Raw genomic sequence first — 21,805 nt, forward strand, 5'->3', positions numbered from 1 at the left:
CTGCCAGCCATAATCTCCTCAGCTTGGCTACAGCTTCAACAAAACAAATTACGCTTTTCCATCATCAGATATAATCATTCGGCTGTGCTCTGCTCGGAGTTGGAGGCACTGCTGGTGTGAGCGTTGGCTGTTATAACGCGGCCATTTATGGAGGGGAATGTTTTTGTGGTTTGATTTAATAAAAGTGTTGGGACAGTGCTGTGCAAATGGTGAAAGTAGGGACACACATTGGTTTGGTCAAGACAACCTCGCTGGAGATTGACCGTTGTGAGAGGTTTGGGGATTTGTTGCCAAAGCAGGGGAGACCGGGGCTACTTGTCACGCGGGGCTATTTGTCACATTGCTTTTTATGGCCACACAAGAGGGCGCTGTACACTGGTACTGATATATAAGATGTGTATTGGTATTCTTCTCCTCTTCCAATAATCATTTTCTCATTTGGACTGAAGACATGAAGACAGGACACATTTGAATTGTTTTTATGCCTTCTCCCAAACTTTAATATTATTTTGTAGTAAGAGCTTTCCTTTAGTTAGTGCCTTACACAAAAGACACTGATCTGCAAGACAGACATTAGCTTCGATTTGAGCCATATTAGAGCTAGCATGCTAAATCGGTTTGTTAGCTGGCTTACACAGTTGGTAAAGTGGACACTCGGGGTTATTTGTTACAAACACTGAGGGGTCATTTGTCACATGGGGTATAAATGGTGGCATTTTTTTTTTTCTTATGTGTCTAATGTTTTTCTGATCACTTTATTTTAACAATAGCTTTTATAGAGGCCGCATGTTTGGGTCGTTTTAGTGAATTTGTACATTTTACACCTCATAGAGCATTTTGCAAAAAACGGTTCAAGAGAGCGTTATGAACACATGTGGCATTGCGACTGTTTTAAAACATATTTTGTCAATTTATCTCAAAAAGCAAAAAAAGTTACAAAGGTTTACCAAATTTCAAGCTCACATCAAAAACTCCATTACAAACAATAGTGACAACCAACCCCACGCCTTGTGACAACTTGCCCCGGATATGGGACAAGTGGTCAGAGCCACCTTATCCAATGGGCTAGCAGGGGCTGGAGCCCAGGGGCCTACCATAGTCAAGGGCCTATCAGAATGAATGATTGCGCTGCGGTCCTGTGTGTATACCTGGAATAGGCCCGCCCGACCTGGCCCTGACCCGGGGCCTATGGGTAGATAAAGGTGGGCCTGCACATTGTCACAGTCGATTTTGTTGTGTTTGACAGTTAATAACTGTTTATCTCAATATGACAGAAAAAAGAGAAGTCTGACTCTTGTGGGATTTTCTGTTGATGAGCCCTGGTCTCCCCTATAACAGTATTTCAGTCTGGGCACTATCTCTCCATCACAGCATGAAAAGACGAGCACCTTGGCAGAGACACAAGGCATTTCTCTGAAAGCAAGTTTTAATTAGTTCTTCTTTAATTTTGTGTCTTTTAACTTAACATATTTTTGTTCACCACATCTTCAAACTCAAAGACTTTGCACAGCTCTGTAGATGAGATAATGACCTAGTAATGTGAAAATCTCGCCGCGCCGTCACGCAACAAGAAAAGCCGTGTGCTCCCAAACTGGGAAATTTGTTTTCATCGTCTTTTTTTTTTTCTTCCCGCAATTATAAAGTTGGGGAAATTAATTTTTCATGCGCTCCCGGACTTGTGTAGGAGCCCGGGAAAGTCTGTTAATCTCCTCCTGGGTCCTATAAATCTCTATTAACAACAGGGAAACTGAGAATAAATTAGATTAGCGAAATGATTGCATGGTACGGATGGGACTGGTTTGAGAATTCATTTATCTAGTCAAAAAAGGAAACATAAATAACCTCAAACGAAAAAAAAAAAAAAAAAAAAGCGTTTCCCAAATAGATTGACAAAGGTAAAAATAACTGAGAGAACGGTTCATTTAACACAAGTGAAGCACATGAAGAGATTTACAAGAGGTTTTCTCAGGACAGAAGAGACAGAACTTATAATATTCTCCCAAATACTTACAATAACTTTGACTTATCAGTTGTTCACAAAAATTACAAAACAAAAGCTAAATTGCTTTCACTCAGGGGTAGGTGCTTTAAATTCCAGCATTTCATTTATCATATAGACAATTATGCACCGATGAGGCAAAAGATTATGACCATAATGTGTAGCAACAAAATGGACTCTGCACATCAGTAATTTATGTCTGGATACACAAAGACGCTTTACATTGCATTATTCATTCTCTCCATCCTTGTTGGTGGAAATCTACTATTGTAGCCACAGCTGCCCTGGGGAAAACTGACCAAAGCGAGGCTGTCAATCTGCACCATCGGCCCCTCCGACCACGACGAGCATGCAAAAGGACAGGGGCACCCCAGAGCAGCATTTTGGAGCTGTTTAGATGAAGTTTTTGAGCCAGTATAAGGTTTGTGAAGCTGAAATTGCTCAATGCGTTTTCTGCTGGAATAAAGTCACAGACAGAGCCACAAGATGAATGTGGTCGCAATGAGAAAATGTCCATGGGGTTCAAAATGTGCAAACCCTGTACTTTAGACGTCGAACGCTATACAAGCTGTACATAGTAAAAATGTGCGTGATTTTAAGACAAACAGCAAATCTTATCGCGGATATTTGTCAGAAAAGTCTGAATTCGCCTCCATATTGGGTCATATTGTTATGCTTGATCGGTGCATACGACATAGTTACACAAAGCACAAACATCACTTTGAAATGACAAAAATGGCATGGGAAAAAAGCCTTACAAAAGATCACTTTATTCACAAGTCACTTCTGATTGGTACGGAAGAATTAAATAAGCAAAAAAATATTACACAGTTGATCTAATTACACAAAGAACCAATAGGTTATTAAGGCTGCTTTCTTCTCAGATTAAACTAAGGCAGTGAATACATGCACTCATTCAAAAAATACACATTATGAGAGAGACCGAGAAGGAGCAGTTTCTCTTTCTTTTAAAAGATGATATGATACAATATAGCCCTGGTTTGTATTTGGTAACATCAGCAGTGGTGAGGCATTCAGGCGCTCCCTCTTCGGTGCGTTTTTCTGATGCCTGTGCTGCTTTCAAAGTCCAGCAAGATAACATAGTGTGAGTGAATGTGTGGCTATTCTCTCCGCTAACAATAGGGTCCAATTAATAAAATATAAGTATTTTATTTACATCTTAGTGCAGTTAAGGCTAAGGACAATGCTGCCGTTACATTCTTCCTGATTTTTCTTGTTTTTTTTTTTGCGAAGGTAACATGTTGGTGCTGTATGTGCCGGTGTGTTTAAATGCAGCGTGTGTGGTGTGAAGAGGCAGAGACGGTGAGGACAAAAGGACTGGCCCAGAGCAGAGGTGCGGTCTCTACTGGATGAGTTTGTTGGCTCGAGTGTTCGCCTCGTCGATGCGCACTTTGTTCATATCCGCCTGAAAAAGAGAAACAAAATAAGCTCAAAACAATCAGCTTAGAGTACACACTGGAGCACATTTAGCTTTGATCAATGCAGTGCTTCGCTAATTTTTCACCAATATTTTATCACTGGCTACATTTACATGGTTCGAAAAATCTGGAGAAATCAGATAGCCCAATAATCCGATCTGATGCGTTTACATTCTCTTCAGAAATTGGAGAATCCAAAACTCCGAGTTCTACATGAGCCAGTGCAGATTTGGATTTTAGAGAAACTGAAATATCACCCTGCCCCTCCCTACAGTCAGGCCCATCTGGAGGGAGTAATGTTCTGCGTATGTGACTAATATGAGATTTATTTCATGGATAACTTTTGTGATTTACTTTATAACTTTATAATAACTACACCTAATTATGCCTTAATTAATGAGTTAACACCTAATTCATCATGAACAACTCCTTAGTTAAATGTGAACACTTAATAACTATTTAACAATGACAGTATGTGAAGAACAATTCATAAGGTGTTCGGCATTATCTGTAGAAGTTAAGTAGTTATTAAGTGTTTGTCACTCTCAAAGGTGCACTATGCAACTTTTTATGTGGAAAAAACAACTTGACAACTTGATATTTGTGCTTATTTGACCTCTTAATGACCTTTTAATGACATTATGGGTGCATCATGTTACTTTTGCTTTCCCTCACACTGGCCTTTATAACGCTACAGGATCAATTGTTTTTCAGGGTTTGTTGATTCTGGAGCATCATAGAGGCCACTGTGAGGGAAAGCGAAGGTGCCACGCTGCTCCCATAACGCCACTGAGTCACTAAAAGGTCAAATATGCACAAATATCAAGTCCAATTAGGGTCATTAGGTCTTCTTAGTGTTGGTTTCGTACCTGACGGTTTGTGACCACAGTTGTAGCCGAAACCGTCTGGTACGAAACTAAGGTCACACTAAGGTCTGGCTATAAGAATAAAAGTAACAAATATCAAGAGTTTTATATTCACATAAAAAGTTACATAGTGCACCTTTAACTAAGGAATTGTTCATGATTAATTGTGTGTTAATTCATCATAAGGCCAAATGAGGTGTAGCTATTATAAAGTGTTGCCTCAGATTATGCTGTTTACATGTCTCTTCAATAATCTGAGAACTCCAGAAACCAGATTATGATCATTCTAAATGGGGTTTAGATTTGGACTCTGTGGTGGCCGATCCAGGTGTGAAAATCTTTCCCAGTTTGAACCCGGCATCATCATCTTAGAATATGCCCGTGCCATCAGGGAGCACAAATAAATACATTGTACATATACATATATAATAACCTGGTAATTCACTATACTCACCACACTGCCAGTTGACCTCATTATTTGGCTACACAGTGTTGCTTCACCTAAACCTGACCAACTGACTTTTTTATTTTCAAATCCTAAAAGCACAGACTATTAAGTAAAGAGGTGCCAATGCATCCATTTTACATAATTAAAAATGGGAAAAACAGTAATTACAGAGTAAACGCAGACTCTTCTGTGTCATTTCTCCTTGCGTGGTAAATATATCCTGTTAAATTTATGCACATGTTTATGACGTTTTAATGGACAGCAAACTCCTTCAATGCACTAAGTATTAAAAATCCAAATAGCCACAAATCACAGCATAATCTGACGTATCCGCCTGCTTCCTAACCTGCGTGCTGACAGATTTATCTCTTCCATAAAAAGCCATCTCAGAGACGCATCTAACGTACAAAATAGTCATCTTGATCTTTGAACGGGCGGGAAAAGCACATCAGTCGTGGCTGTTACCTTTTCTGTGATGCGGTCGATGTGTTTGTTCTGCTTGTCTATTTCACTGCCCATGTCCATAGCCATGTTCTTCAGATTTCCGATGATGCCTCCCACGGCGTCCAGGTTCTCCTCCATCTCATCTTCTCGAGCATCATTGGTTATCCTGAGAGAATGGACAAGTAGGATTAAGAATAACATGATGTCCACTGTACGCACGGCGAGACTCTCACCTCTTGATGTATGGTCCAGTGGCCTGGGGAGCGGCCGCGTTGACCTGTCCCGCCTGCCCGTTGCGGACGCCAGAGGGCTGTCTCGACACCACCCCGGAGTTGTTGCCGTCGGTCTCTCCGTCGTTGATGCCCCAGGTGCGCTTGTACCGGGAGTCATGCTCAATAGTCGTCACCCTACGGAGGAGAGAAGTCAAACTTGTCAAATCTTCCGGAACATGAATAAATTATAAGTGTAACAATAGAAATGCGTTTGTGCAATGGCAGCTTTCTCAAAACAACAACGTTTCAGAGATACACCGCCTACCTTATCTGCAGGTATTCATCAAAGTATCCCACTCTTCAAAGTGAAAGCATTGTGGAAAGATTTCATGTGAGTTTTAGACAGTTATAATTGTACAACGCAAACAATGTGGCACAGCATGAAGAACGTTTCACCGCAAGTTCAATCAGGAAAAAGCATCAGAACGATTCACTTTTCATTTGCTCAAGTGATATAAACAGAGGCAGAGGGCGGCATTATGCCTGTGAGTAGATTGGAAAGTTTTTATGTTTGTTTGTTGTTTCAATTCGACTAATTTTAGATTTAGCTTGGATTACAAACATATTATATTATACAGGGTTTACACAGAGAGAAGCAAGTGAAATTGAATGCTTTAATGCCATTTTAATGCCCAAATACATATTTAATTTCTTAAGCTTTGCAAACATTTCAACAACAAACAGAGGAAAGAGAATTGGACAAAACTTTTGAGCAAAAGAAATGTGGTCAATTTCAGCCCAAACTGCAAATTAATCTGTTTAAGACCAGGAGTGTCCAAAGCCTTCTTGCTGATTCTGCGCACATCTCTAGAGATGGTTCTTTGTATTTCAAGTTCATTCATTCTACACAAATCTAATCTCAACAACTAACTGGTATGATTTATAAAAGGTGTGGAGCGCGGTATAAACCTCTGCTAAATACATAGCCAAAGGTTTCACGGCACTGACCACTGATCTGTGGCTCTTCACCCTGTGTTTGCTTCAATATGTGGCCCTCTGCAAAAAAGGTTTGGACTCCCCTGTTTTAGATCATCATCTTGGTATTTTTGATTAACTTATCTTGTGAAAATTGTTGAACGATGTCACAATTCTCCAAGAAATTTAGATTTAATGCCCGTTTGAATCCAATAATATCCAATCCAATTCATATAATGACTCTTAATGCCCTGCGGAAACCCTGTTATATTAGTATTTAATTATACCCTGGCACACAACAAAAAGCAACACTGAAAACTTGAAAACTAAAGAGTAATTTTTGTAGCTTTGTCACAAAATTAGTGACCACTGGGGGGGGGGGGGGGCAATCGTTTGGAAGAATTGCCATCAGTCAATTAGGCCTTTTTTATTGCTACTTTTATCTTTCCGTGAAGCACTTTGGTCTTCCTGGTGTTGTTGTAAAGTGCTTTAGAAATAAACTTTGATTGATTGATAGTTCCCCAACAGCATGACTATGCCAAAACAATGTAAGGCATAATGCTATACTATTACAAGCCATCAAAATGAATCAATATTTTGAACTACACTTTGAACCATAGCTGTGATTGGATCAAGCTCACACATTTTATCCTGCTAAACGTCTGCCTCTTCATTAACAATTTCAACAGGACTCATGCCAGACTGATATCACAGCGCTAATAACTGCACTGTGATATCAGTCTGGCTTTTGTCGAGTTTACTACAGCTAAGAGCAGTCCATAGTTTGATAAATGGGATGAAAATGCATTCAAACCCAAAGGGAAAACATGCAGGTAATCACTCAGCTGGTACAAATAAATACTGGGCATGAGCGAGCGGCTCGCGGAGCGTCCCAGCAGAGGAGGAGGGGGGGGGTAGAAAGAGAAGGGCAGAGTGAGACAGGAGACAGAGAGATGGAGGGGAAGAGGAGGGATAAAGCAAAGGGGACAGAGGAGACAGGCCGAGGAGCTGGGGGGGGGGGGGAGGGGGTCTGTCCTGTACCTGTCACAGGGGCACACGCACAGCCCGCAGCACTTGGAGAGGTCCGTCAGGTTTTTCTCTGCCATCTTCATGTCCTGGTTGATCTGGTCCATGCCCTCCTCCGCACGCTTCAGCTGCTCTGGACACCGCACACAAAACTCACATCAACGTCACCTTTATCTCGCTGTGGTAAAGTGTTTTGTCACGAATACTCCGGGCTGCGTACTGTGGACTTCAGGATTGTTTGAGGCACTTTCTCTCGGTACAAATACTTATATATCACATAGGAACGCCATATTTTTGGTAGATAATTTCAATATCATCATCAGTTTTTTACATAAAGTTGATTTCTCGGATACTGTTTTAGAAAACCTTGGCTGCACCCTGTTTGTGCATCAACTTATTTTTCATCAAGGTTCCTCCAAAAACATAATTATCTTGAATGGTTCCTGTGAGGACGAAAGTGGGTCACACAGCGTGAACCAGAGAAACATTAGCATTTATAGCACAAATACTTTGACAACAAACAACACACTTTCTCTTAAGAATAAAGTCAGAGAAGCACGACATAAATGCCAGAGGAATAAATGAAATATAGATTTCTGAAGTCTTTTTGAAGGTGAAAGCCTCATTGTGTGCTGGTTTGGATTAACTTGCCTCTATAATTGAATAAGTATAAACATAATTTGCACTACAGATCAGAAACCTTGGCCAGGAGGACCAGGAAGGTAGATTGTGTGGCAACAGTTCTTGCTTGTGCAGACGTCTCGTCGGAGTCTGACAGCTCGCTCCTCTGTGCAACCAACTCCACAGAAAGTTTTTGTGAATATGTAACAAGATATTTTCCTGCTGCAAATATAGAAATGACAGAAATGTTGGCGCTGACCTAGAAAAATACTACTTGGAAGTGTGTGATTTGAAAATATCACGGCAAATTAATTTAATACTGATCGGGTGCATTTATTATAAAGTGGAAAAATGTTCTACAGGTTTAGACTTATGTTCAAAGGTCATGCCTTTTTTTGTAAGTGGGTAATTTATTTCATTTAAATGAGCATGTGTGGCATTCACACTTTGAGCTGTAAAATGGCAAACACACATTAAGAGAAGCCAGTTGGTCTTAACCGGTCGTACTGTTCAGGACGTTTACTCCACCCGTGTCATCCACAAAACCTTCAACACTGTGTCTGATCGCAAGCACCCATCACACAGAGCCTTTCTATAACCTCTTCCTCCTTTTCCTTTGTGAAGGCACCTACAGAAGGTCCAAGTCTGTTTCAAACAGACCTTTATTTCGCAGGAACACACATTTCGAGTGTTAGTGCGTATGACAAGAAAAGAGGAAGTGCTTTCAGAAAGGGCCACAGCCTCTTCTGTGAACGGGGGAAACAGCTGAGTCTATGGGCCAGGTTCAGCTTCATCCACCAGGCTGTCGAGAAGCTGAGCTCTCTACCTTCCTTGCCCTCTTTCCTGTCATACGCACCGTCTGCTCCACTTAGATCTCGACTTGCTGAGATCCAAGCGCTAAAATGATGTGGGTTGAAACAAAATCACTCCGTTTTGTGTCATGCCATCCTTTCATCGTGATGGGTATTTACCTCCTTGCTGATCCAACATCACCATGGTGTTGACGCCGGTCTGTTTGCTCTGGAGGAAAATAATAATTACAAAACTTCAGAATAACTGGGAATAAAGTATACATTTGGTGAAAAGGTCAAAAGGCTAAACAGACAGAGCACATTTGGTTTTGTGTTCTGGGAAGTGCACATTGTAGGCTCAGACTCACCTCTTCTGCCAGCTGTAGCATCCGACGAGTGCTCTCCAGAGACTGTGGAGAAATGACACATGCTTAGGCAATTGACCAGAGGGGAGTGCATTTATTTAGCATTATTACAATGGAAATGTTGCATAATGACCAATGCCAAACACTGTATGAATGAAAGTTGTTTGTGTTGGTCCAGTTTCTTCACAAACACTAAGGCCTTATTAGTTTCTTTAATCATGTCTCCGTCAATCCACAATGACGCATCCACGGCCTTTAGAGGATCCTAGATCTTCTTCTAAAAATATATATTCATCTTAGATTTATAGCAGCGGGGTTGAACTTGTCTGGCACCTAGACCCAGTTTTACTCTTGATTATTCTTTTGGGGGCTCTTTTTATAGTTAACGCATTTAATGATGACCTTCCCAGCTTCAGTTTTAGATGATCAGAGCTTCCCTTGTGGATAAAACGGCATGTCGTCTTCTGTGATTAACCCCTTTCAATGAGCGGGAGGAGAAAATTGTCAAGTTACTACTACGTATAATGCATTCAATAGGCTTTGCTATGCGATTAATAAGGAGAAACTAGATCACTATTACAACCACGTCATCGTACCTTAGTCTCATATGTTATATTGTTATTAACCCCTTAATTGCGGAATCTGCCAGGTCCAGTCGACTGATGAACAGTTTCATACACAAAGCCATCGGGAATCTAAACTCCCTGCCCTCCCACTCCCTGCTCCACAATCGAGGATGAGAGAAATATAATTTCAAATCATTCACATGATTTGACAAATAAAAAAAACTTTGAATCTTTAACCCCCGCCTTAACCGAGTGCATTTTCTCCAATTGTCACATTTTTAAGTGTTTTTGTCGTTTTTCGTTGCTTTTTTGTCTCTCTTTTGTCACTCTTTTTTTTGCGCGTTCGTCATGTTTGACACTTTATTGTTGTGTTTCTGTTGCTTTTTTATTGTGTACTGTTGTTTTTCAAACACGTTTTTGTCGCTCCTTTGTTGTTTTTTTTGTCATTATTTTGTCGCTCCTCTGTGTCTTCTTTGTTGCTTTTTCATCACTTTTAAGTCATATTATCATCTTTTTTTTTTTGTCAGGTTTAGGTCACTTTTTTGTTGTGTTTTTGTTGTTTATTGTGTTATTGTAGCTTTTCTAGTTTGTTTGTGTCGCTTCTTTTGTAGCTCTTTTGCTGCTTTTTTTGTGGCCTTCTCATCACTCTTTAGTCGTGTTTTTGACGCTTTTCTGTCACTTTTTTGTTGTGTTTCCATCCTCACTATTTTGATGCTTTTTTCAAGAAGCTCTTAGATTTGGGTAATGCCAAACTGAAGAAAATGTGCTCAGTTAATGTGGGGGTTAAGAGGTCAATATTCCATCAAGCTTTGTTTTTGTCCTGATCAGAATCACGTGTGAAATGTTGTTATTGTGACACACAGGTTTACTGTTTTAACTCGTCACATAGGAGCGCCTCGATGCTAATGAGCCACACCTTTGTTTGCTCGGAGGCCACTGAAAGAATGATGTCATGGGGAAAACTCAAAGGTTACGCAACACAAGGTAAATTCAGAGCATTTGTGGAAGCCAGTTTTAGGAAGTTTGTTTGAGGTTCAAGAAGCGAGAGTTAATAAATGTCGACAACTGGACGACATGCAGATATAAGCTCAAAAAATAACGCTGAGGTGTTTATAATATTGCAGTAAATGATTTGCAAAGACAAAGCAAAGTCTCTTTAGACTTATTTCATATCGTGACTAGAAAGTGTTTGTTCAGCTAGTTCAACAATGATGTGCTTAAGTGTTCAAAGTCTGACTGAAACAGTAGCCGTGTCCACAAACATTGTGCAGTAAAACTTATAAAACCAGCTTTACTTTCCTCACTCAGCTGACATGGACATTGAGAAAGTTACTGCCATTGTTAAATGAGTAACTACACTCTTGGCATATCAATTTAAAGGGCTAATATGAGTCTGAGTAAAAAGACGTAATATTTAAATAATTGATTTTGATTCATTTGCGATTAACTGCGCCTTTAAATCCTTGGGGAAAAAAGGGTTCAAAAGTCCTCACACTTTTAGCCGCCTTGTCCTTTCTATAAAATCCAAACATCTTTACCGTTAAGCTAATAATAATCCAGTTTGAAGCCGAAACAGAAGTCACGCAAAAGGAGAAATGTGCACAGAGGAATGCAGTCGGCTCAGGTGAGTTGTGGCGGCTCTGCTCTATTAATAGCAGATGCTGAGCCCGGAGCGACGCGTCTGAAAAAGCGCGGCTCGGAAACGACTGGGGGCACGGCTCGACTTTCCCCATCACTAATGAACCGTTAACAGGAAAACAGGGACGTCTCATCCTCCTCATCCGATCTGCCGGTATGTTTGCGGCTAATGTATTTATTGTGGAAACAGGCGAGCGGTGAATTGGCAAAAAGGAGGACGTTGTGATTGTGAAGCTTGGCCAGGTTTGAGTCGGGGCGGTGGGTAAATATTATATTACGATGGTGCAAAGTCCTTCATCTTGGCTAATTAAGTCCGAGACTGAGGAGGCAGCCAAGTTTTCCAGATTGGGACTTTGGGACGCAGACAACGGCGAAGTATTTTTAACACAATTTTGGGAGGGATTAAATGGAGTTAAGGCGGCAGCGTGCTGGCTCGAGAAATGAAGGCAGTTAGGGGAAGCATTTTCACCAACTTTAAATACAATCATATTAATGACTACATTTTAAAACTAACGGAAGAACACAAGAAAAGTTAAGTTTAAGAATGGTTGTTGATATAAGCAACAGAAAATGTCGACAAAATTAGCTTTTCCCATGATTTTACAACAGTTGTCTTTGAACAACAGAAAAGACAACGCACAAAACTCATTTACAGATTTCCCGAGTGGACATTGTTGAAAATTAACTCCTTTTAGTGTTGAAGAGATTTTACAACTGGTATTCAAACCAGTTATAAAAGGATTTATTTCTAAACAAAAGTATAACCTGGCCAAGGACCCATCAACCACACATCTGAGGGAAAATGGATCCCAACACTAAATTTCTGAACTTTAAAATTGTGGAGGACTGAAAATCCAGATTAAATTGGTTGAGGAGTAAAGGAGGAAAACCAAATAAAACCAAAACAAGCAAGTAAACAGGACTCAGGTTTTTGTTTTTGATGTGGAAATATATAACATGGTGATATGTAAATATATAGTTGTATAAATACATGGCCATGTTTCTAGTAACTGGCTATTAACTGGTAAACTCAGTCAGATTAAAAGGCAGCCTCTTCCTGTGGTGAACTTTGATGTTCTGCTGATACAGAGTTTGAGATGAATCAGATGTGATGCGGTTACGCTAAGACACAACAACAGCAGGAGAAGGAAAATGGGTTACATACATTACTGCCTCAGAAATATTATCCTGGACTATTACAATCAAATTTTAATACCAACATGTGAGACAAAATGCACCCAGAAAAAGAATGTAGAGCATTTATTGCATTGCCAGTGTGATACAGGCCAGAAAGAGACTTAGAATAATCCGGTCTTTACGGTTGGCGTGTTCAGTTCTCCTTAGACATGGTGATGTTTAAGCTTTGACTATGAGTAGCCAAACATGAGGTTAAACAGGTATTTAGTGCTTTATTTTGATCATCTACAGCTAGAATAGTGTTTGCAGCATCTAGAAAAGCATTAGAAGCATGTTCGGTATCATGTTCTGCAGTGCTTTGTTGCAGCCAAAAAGAAAAGAGGAGAGGAGAAATTAACGACAAAGACCATGATGTATTCCTTAATATTTATGGTGCATTTGAGTCTCTTAAAATGCTTGTCAGCTCATTTTGTGAGAACAAGACTGTGCGCTCCTCAACGACGTTACAATAAATAAACTGTGGAGTTTATTTCCTCACACACGCGGGCAGTTAGCAAAATGAGCAGAAGGTGAGCCGCATTTCCACCACTTGAACCGCAGAAAGCTCATTTAGCCCATTAGATTCAGCTGGCTGATAGTACAATGCCCTGGAGTGCTGATTAAACAATTATCTGTGTCATAATACAACACTTAAACATGGCTGACGACGCTCGCGTTGTCGAAGCCGCAGAGGGGCACCGTCACTGCTAAATTAGCCCGAACACCTGACACTGCGTTCGATACAAGAGGCATCATAATCATTTACTTTATGAGGTTTTAATGTGTAATCCAATGTCAACAAGAACATTATATATACAAGTATATAAATAATATTTTCAAACAAATCTTAAGAAATAAGTTATCAGTCAGAAAAAGATCCTGATTTAATGTTGCGATGCTAATTGTAATAATGCACCTGCCTTGTTGTTTTCTTGGGTCTTACTTCGGTTATTGAATTGAATGTGGAACTATGTATGTACTGTTGATGTGTGTTGTATTTAATGCTTTAATATGTTTTATAATGAGAATGGACCCCAGGAAGAGTAGTCTTTGCTTTGGTAAAGACTAATGGAATCCTTATATAAAGATTTTTGTTATTATTATGCTAAATGGTTTTAACACACACAGTTAAAGAACATAACTAGATGCATAAGTGATTTGATTGTACTTTTTGGATTTGAGTAAAGACAAAAATGTAACTTTAGTAGGATTAACCTGAGAAATTTTCAAGTTTCACATGACAAGTGGCAATGTTTGAAGAAGCTGCCCTCGTAGTAGAGGGAAGAAGCTTAGTTATTCTTACCGTATTTTCTGGTCTATAAGTCGTACTTTTTTTTCATAGTTTGGCTGGGGGTGCGACTTATATATCAAAATGTATACTTTCACGTACTTGTTATTTTCACACCGACAGCCGAGGGCACACTAGCCTTGTGTACCAGTATCTGCTCTGCCTGTACTACTTAAGATTTAAAAAACGGTAAATCGAGCAGCAGAAAGAAAGTTTGGAGTGAGAGAGAAACTTGCGAGGGACTGGCGAAAAGCGGAGGCTACTGTAACTGCAATGAAGAAAACAAAAAAAGCTCAATGGCCACAGCTAGAGGAACGAGTTCACAAATGAGAACTTGAACAACGTGCTGCCGGGAGAGGCTTGTCAACAGTGCAGTTACGCCTCCATGTCCAGGTAGTTGCCCAGGCTGGTGCGACTTATACTACCGAGCGACTTATAGTCCGCAAAATAGTATGGGATCAACTGTTATTTGTAAAAAAAAATATGTCCATATGCTTTTATGTGAACGACACATTTTAAATTCTCCTTTGATTTGAAATGTTTAATCCCAGAACACTCAAGGGTTTTCTCAACATAATAACTAGCTCTATAGATGTTCTTATTTAGTTTTTGTGTAATTTATACTTGAATAATCATGAACAGCGGCACCTCCTTTTGACTTTGTATTTTTCCCTCTGTGGTCACTGGTTTAGACCCATGTATTTCTATGTTATCTCTCAGGATTTGTCAGCTTTGTTATAACGCCTCTGTGAGCCTGTTACATGATGCCTTGAAGCTATACTCCACCCAGCGCCTTGTCCGGTGTCAAAGCTCTCCCCTCGTAGGCCTGAACCACTGTATATTGGCACTTTCAAGAACAAAGGCGGCGGCGGCGGTCAGCAGAAACAAAGGTGTGACAAACTGAAGGGTTTTTGGAGCAGAGCGGTAAAAAAGAAGATAAACAACAACGGCAGCTGACAAAACGACTTCAGATACAGCTGCTCGCCATATGTTTTACAATGGGATAGGCAACGGTCCAAAGCAACGGGTAAAAAATGGCATTCAACAATAATAATAGCTCTAGTCCATCACTTTCAGGATCCAAAGGAGGGTAATTTGAAGTAAAATTAAGTAGTTTGGGGCGGTCATTACCTCGTCAGTGACCTGGTTGGCCCTCATGGTCATCTGTTCCACCGTCATGTCGTCCATGTTGGTCTGGCCTGTTTTGGAGGCTCCTCCCGCAGCTCCGAGCTCGATGTTTTGTGGCCTGAAGGAAAGACAGAAAGATCACTGAGCATTGACACACTTGGTATTAACTATTAAACTAAAGTGCTGCATTTACAGGAATAAAGCATCAAAACAAAAACAGTTCCAAAAAAGATTTCCAAAATGGCAATGAAAATTTTAATAGTTTGCTAATAGGTTGCTTTATACAGCAGTAGTTGTAGTTACTGGAGATTGTAAAAGCAAAATACTGAAAAAAGGGAATTTTCTGCGTCAACAAAATCATTTTTTGTAGGAAAGAAAACAGACCAGGACATGGTCATGAAAACAAAGGGAGGAACAAAAGATGCAAAACATATCCAAATACTCTTTGTTGTTGACGTGTGTAACGGAAAGAATACATGAATATTAGGAATTACTGATTAGATTAGACTTTATTGTCCACCTCTGTGGAAATATGTCTTTGGTTCACCATCACAGTCACAAAATCCCAATAGACAGGACAGACAGTAATAAACAAAGACAATAAGTTAATGATAAAAAACAACTGCATGAGCTGCATACTCCACAAGTGCTTATTCAGCAGTTGTATTGTACTAGGCACAAATGAGCCCTTGTACACCTTCTTTGAAGCTAAAGGCACTCTGGAGCGGAGCCCAGAGGGCATCAGACTAAACTCATCAAAGACGGGATGCTCCAACTCACTGACGATGGATTTGGCGGCTCAGTGCAGAGCTGTCTGAGAAAAGGACATCCAGTGATTTTTGTTCACGGCCAGTCACCTTTCCTGCATTTTTTATGATTCTTTGTGGCTTGTTTCCAAAGCCCCCGAGCTTCCTGATCATATATAGTCTCTGGTTGGCTTTCTTATGGAATCCACATTTTGTGCAATATTAAGTTTGTCCTCAATGTGGGTATCCAAGTACTTAAAGCTATTAACAACCTCCACGGGCTGGTCAGAGATGGACAAAGACTGAACATAACTGGAACAGCAAAGGATTAGCTCTTTGGTCTCGTCTACATTGATAATCAGGAAGTGCTGTTTACGTCACTGTTCAACCATATGCACTTGAGCCTCATGAGTACAACTGATGTCGTTGTGAAACAGGCCAACAATGGCCATGTCGTCAGTTTACTTAAAGAGCTCAACATTGCTGTCCTTTATCTGCAAAGCACTTAAATACAAAGAAAACCACACAGGCGATGTCACATAACCCTGTGGTCCCTAGTTAGAGAAAGACCTCAGTCAAGTTGTCCCTTGTTATGTATGCTAAGAAAGTAAGGACATCCACAGATATGCAGGCAGTGGCAGGGAAATCTGAATCACGAGACTGGACATTGGCAAAGTGCATCAAACTAAATTTAGAAGTCTTCTCACAGCGCGCCCCAGTTCAAGTGAAATCAAAAGAAAAAGCTTAATCACATTCATGCAGCCAGTTGCCTCAGATCAAATAGAGTCAAAAGTCTCGTGTCTCTCACGAGGCCGGGATCGTAAATTATATATTTTATTTGTAGCGTGTATACTTTTAACTTTCATGATCTACACAACATGTTTGGAGAAAAGTATTTGGGTTAGCAGCTGAAGAGCGTTATCTGGTAAAAACGAGCCAAGATCAGAGAGTTAAATCAAAGATGAATGATCCAAACGGTAACATCACAAACTATGGCTCAGTATTTTACATTCTGATCCCAAAAAGAATTTCACAGCCAAGTATCTGTGCCAGATCTCATCTCACTGACTCTTATTGTGAAACGTCTCCCTGTGGCAATGCCCTTTTGTGTCGACAAACACTAGAAATGTGGGGGATTAGCCATAACTCAAGTCAAGCCACTGTCGACACGAGTGTTAATGAGGCTGGTGCCACAATAGAGAAGATATTATGAAAAATAGCACTGACAAGCAGTTTGCAAATTGTTCACAAAACTATGAATTCATCAAAGATTGTCATTTAAAACATCTACAACAGCAAATTCTCAAGTGTCCATTTATCATACTGTGAAAGAATCAAATACCAAAGGCAGAAAACAATAATTAAAAGCATGCAGTTCTGTTCAAGTCCTAAATAGTCCAAATGACAACCAGACTTGGGATGAACAATGCATCCAATAAGCAATCATGCGCTGAAGTGATTATTGCACTCGATTGCTTCTCAATCATTTATCTGGTAGATCCAGCTTCACACGTCTTCCACAGTTAATACATTTCTCAAGATGCTGGACAATATCAGAGGCAAAACTATCCAGAAGCCCACAAACCCACTTTTGATAAGATGAAATGTGCACTTCATGGCCTCCACAGTGTGTTACTTGTTGCTCGCTCTGATAATGAAAGGCTTCAGTTCGCGAGAGCACGTCTCATAACAAGATCACCATCTGTGTGAATTAAAATGGTTTCCTGTGACGCTGAACAATGACTTTAGTCTTTTTTACAGCTCATTTCTCTTCTATTGTGTGCGGACTTTTTCTTTTTTTTTCAACTGTGACATTTTTCCTGTTTCCAAAGTAACCTCCGAACTTCACCTTCCCTCTCAAACACGCAGCCAGCAGTCACACATCCGGAGGGAACAGTCTCTTCACAGGATTTTATGGTGTTGACTCTGCATTTTTACACAGAAAAGGGACACTTAGTTCGCAAACTTGACTGCTCTTCCTGGCAGAATACTGGCCCGGGCACTGTGAAGGAAAACTTTAGGGTTGTTGCATTTCATCAACACTGATGAAGACCCGGAAAGTCATTCACTTAATACCAACTTGATTATCTTTACACTAACAGTGTAAAGTATACTGGTACTACCAATAGTACTGTTACTCCTCCACTACTTTTACGATTTCAGTAACCACCAATGCTACCAACCAGGCAAAGCACTACTTGTAATTTGACAAAATAATATTGTCCATAACTATTATTACTATCTCAGCTCACACACTACTCACAATATTTACTATTATTTTACTATTTGGGTATGGTTTACACGTCTGCTTAAAGGAACAGGCCACAGTTTTTACTGAAATATGTTCTGAGCTTAGATACCTGTCTGGTCTTTGTTTTTGTGCGTGCGCTCAGTCACGCACAACGACCAAAGGTGTTGTTAGCATTTGGCCTCTCCCAGCATATTCCAATAGCTCCAAACGGTGAAGTTGGAAACTACCACACAAAGAGTTGATATTTGTGCGTATTTCACCTTGTAGTGACCCAGTGGCTGCATGGGTGGTCAGCATGGCGCCTTTACTTTTGATCACAGTAGTCTCTACAATGCTCCAGGATCAATTGTTATGTAGGTTTTCTGGTGAGAGGGTCCGTCCGCAATGAAAACCTTCCAAACAATTGATCTTGTACCGGTTTAGAGATCATTGTGATGGAAAATAAAATCATCATGCTGTCTCCTCACTCACTACAAAGTCATATACGCATATAACTTTTTTTTCCACATAAAAGTTGCATAATGCATCTTTAAGTGATCACTAATCTGCTGCTTCTATAAAATCAACACAAAAATCTAACGTCTTTCTTTAAAAGGGACTATATACAGTTTAAAAATGTTAAAATTAAGTATTTTCCTGCCCCTACATGTTCCAGCAATGTCCCTGTTCACCACAACTGCCTCTAAAATCCTGCACAGTCGCTCAAAAAGGTGTTAATTCGGGTCCGAAGTGCCGTCATGCACGAGCTTAATATAGAAGCTGCAGTTACACGTATGACCTGAGGTGGCAGTAGTGAGTATAAAATGGCTAACTTGCATCTAGCCCCTTTAAGTACATATAGAAAAAGACAAACTGCAACCAAAGAGTGGGTGAATAAACATGTCAGTATTGGATAGCTCTCAACGACTCGTGTCAGTGAATAAACCTCTATATAACTGTGCGTATCGATCCGCCTCCTGCCTTTGGAAATGAAGTGCCTAAACCACACATGACAAGAAATTTTTGTCCAATTTGTGCCCATCACAACCACACAGCGAGCACCACTTCCCACATTTCCACACTTCACGCTCAATAACAAAACAGCAACACGGTGTCACAGGGGATACAAAAAAATAAGTGTTTAACAAGCCATAAAAGACATGTACGCAGCGGTATTATCATTCACACTGGCCGGGCTGCAGTCGACTGGTCACAGCTCCAAACCTGCGCACTTCTGTAAAAGGTGTCAGTGCAGAGGGAGAAGGGAGGACTTTCTCGTTCTTCCTCCCAAACCTGTTCCTCCGCCTCAAGACAACAGCACACAAACTGACTTCTTTTGTCATGGAGGAGCACACACATCTAACACATGATCTTTGTTTAAACTGCAAACGCCAGTTTCTAACAGAATTTCATGAACACTAGGTATTTTACAGGCTATTATGAACCTCTTAACCCTCACATTTCCTCTAGGTTGGCATTACACAAATCTAAAAGCAAAAAAGTAGCAAAAGAGCGACAAAAAACATGCCAGAAAAGCAAAAAATAACACACACAAAAAAGCGACAAAAACACATGAATAAAGAGTGACGAAAAGGCAACAAAAAATGCTGAAAACATGACAAAAAAAGCAACGAAAAAGATATTAAAGAAGACAAAAGCGCAACAAAAACACTTCCAAAATGTGACAAAAACGTGCAGGAAAAGCAACAATAACACATTAATAAAGAGTGAGGAAAAAGCAACACAAATCTAGAAGAAAACAATACAATAAAGGTTAGTGGTAAGAGGTTAATTTCAAAGACAAATGGGATAAAATGGTGCAACAATATGAACTGATAGTAAATAAACACACCCAAGTGACTTTGAGACATTTTAAAATCGATAAACTACATTGTTGCGATAAATAAACAAATTAGACACACACAAACACAGCATTGTAATGAATGGTAAGTGACGTAATTTTCTATGTTATGTTTAATGCTAGAAGAGAATCGAAGCTCCACTATATTCTAGCCAGAATAGGGAAACTCCATTAGTTTTCAAAGAACTGTGACTTTCGATGAGTTACACCCGCTCAGCCAACTTTTTATAAACGGGAAGTAACATTGTAGAAACACCTCTGACTTTACATAATTCATCTGTTTCCGTAAAAACGCGTAAAAGCTAAGCTCTAGGTAACATTTCCCTGTGGGGTCACTTGACTTACAGGTGACGCGAGACTCGCCGATGGCACTAAAAAGTGACAACACACACAGGAAGCAGCAAAACAAGACCCCCCTGTGCTAGAATAACACGTGAAAATATAACAAAGTGTTGAAATGAGTCAAACAGATGTGCCTTACATTGTAAAATATGCCGTTGGTCTCAAATGACGTGATCCACGCAACTTTAGGCTAACTTTAGCGTGCTAATCAGTCAGCTAGTTCCGCTTTTACTGTCAACCAACGTATCGCCACCGCCAGACAAATATCCCGATGTGGAAAACAGACGGAAATGTTTTACCTGGGCAGTCTGTACTTACAGCTAGTCCTCCCGGTTTAAACGTGAGGCTCGCAGCTCCTCCTTCTTTGCGGAATGTAAACTTGACAAAAGTTGTGGATGATGAATTCCTTCAGTCAGTCACTCGGCTGCTGTTTCCGAAGTGTGTCAGAGAGGCTTTCAGGGAGCGTGGGGAATCTGAGATGTCACAGGGGCTTTCCACTTGAAGGTTGTCGCCCAGCGGTCAGTAAACACCGAGATAAACACAAGGTCCGCCCAGAAAGCTAAAAGAGAAAACATTTGTCTGAAAACATTAAGCATTATATTAATTTAGCTATTACAGGCTGATTACACATTGGCTTATATTTAGCCCTCTCAAGTTGACAACACGTATTTTCATCTTGAAGTAGTTGTTCTGTCACATATACTTTTTGGGATTATTCATTTGAAGTGGCCTAGCAGTGGTCCTCTAACTTGAGTAAAATATTTCTTAATCTTACACTATAAATACATCTATAGGCTACATGGCCAGCTTGTGTTGATGGAAATGAATCACAGTTTAATCTATTCAAACTTAATTCAAACTTATTTTCCACCAAGCAGGCCTTTTATACTAAGGCCACATGAGTCACTGTAACTTTGCTGACATACACTCCTCCCTCTGTCACTAAAGTGTTTTGTTTCGATTTGCAGGCATTGTAATCGTGGAATACTTTCCCCCCAATAAATAATACGAAAACGCAGAGTACGCAACTTCTGAACTTCTGTAAAGTTTCCACTGAGTTTTGTTTTGTTGTTCCTAGAGTTTCACTTTCGCCCTGAACTCAGCACGGGACGCTGCGCATGTCCCGTCTGCGCTTGTCATCAGACTCCAAGGAGAGACAGCGCTGCTCGTTCTCCCCACATGAGTGCAGCATTTACCCTTCACCCGGACCTCCCCCTCCTCCCCCTCTGTGTGAGCACTCCGATGGATGTTTTTCTCTCTCCCCACAACGATTCTGAGAGATGCTCAGAAATCTGAGCCTCCAGCGCTGAATGTGCTGTGTAATTCCCCAAGTTTTATGGTTTGAAACCACAAAAGCCTGTTCAAGGTGACTGCAAAGACACCAGGCAGGCAGGGTGCCAGCCAGACCTATCAAGTAGCTCCGTCTAAAAGATGTTTTCTGTCTGAGAGTGGGCTTCATCTAAATATTTTCTGCTTGAGTTAAATAGGTTATCCATACAACAATCACTTGGTAGCGGTGGTTTTGCAAAAGGAATAGGACCAGAGCTAGCCGCGCTGATCTCTGCCCATCTCTCTGCACATGTATCTTTTATAGAGTCTACATAGCCTGCATTATTCAGCATTAACACACGCTCCATCTGGACC

The 21,805-nt window shown here is 40.4% G+C and overlaps 1 protein-coding gene across 1 annotated transcript; it reads right to left on the reverse strand.

Moving 5' to 3' along the window:
- Positions 1–2,585: 2,585 nt before the first annotated feature.
- On the reverse strand, positions 2,586–20,623 carry snap23.1 (synaptosome associated protein 23.1). The gene is made up of 8 exons (XM_079573835.1): positions 20,480–20,623; positions 14,986–15,100; positions 9,190–9,231; positions 9,002–9,050; positions 7,425–7,542; positions 5,430–5,603; positions 5,218–5,362; positions 2,586–3,425 (listed from the first exon to the last, which is right to left on the reverse strand). Exons 2-8 carry the CDS (start codon positions 15,040–15,042, stop codon positions 3,363–3,365), a joined length of 648 nt encoding a protein of 215 aa, XP_079429961.1. The 5' UTR covers positions 15,043–15,100; positions 20,480–20,623; the 3' UTR covers positions 2,586–3,362.
- Between the last annotated feature and the right edge of the window lie 1,182 nt (positions 20,624–21,805).

The sequence above is a fragment of the Gobius niger genome (genome assembly GCF_951799975.1).
Source record: "Gobius niger genome assembly, chromosome: 16".
NCBI classification, from domain to species: domain Eukaryota; kingdom Metazoa; phylum Chordata; class Actinopteri; order Gobiiformes; family Gobiidae; genus Gobius; species Gobius niger.

Coding starts and splice junctions, on each gene's coding strand:
- snap23.1 (XM_079573835.1), bottom strand. CDS start 15,042: ATGGACGACATGACGGTGGAACAGATGACCATGAGGGCCAACCAGGTC. Junction 7,543..9,001: donor GATGTTGGATCAGCAAGGAG/GTAAATACCCAT, acceptor TGCGGTGTCCAG/AGCAGCTGAAGCGTGCGGAG. Junction 5,604..7,424: donor TGCGTGTGCCCCTGTGACAG/GTACAGGACAGA, acceptor TCTCCTCCGTAG/GGTGACGACTATTGAGCATG.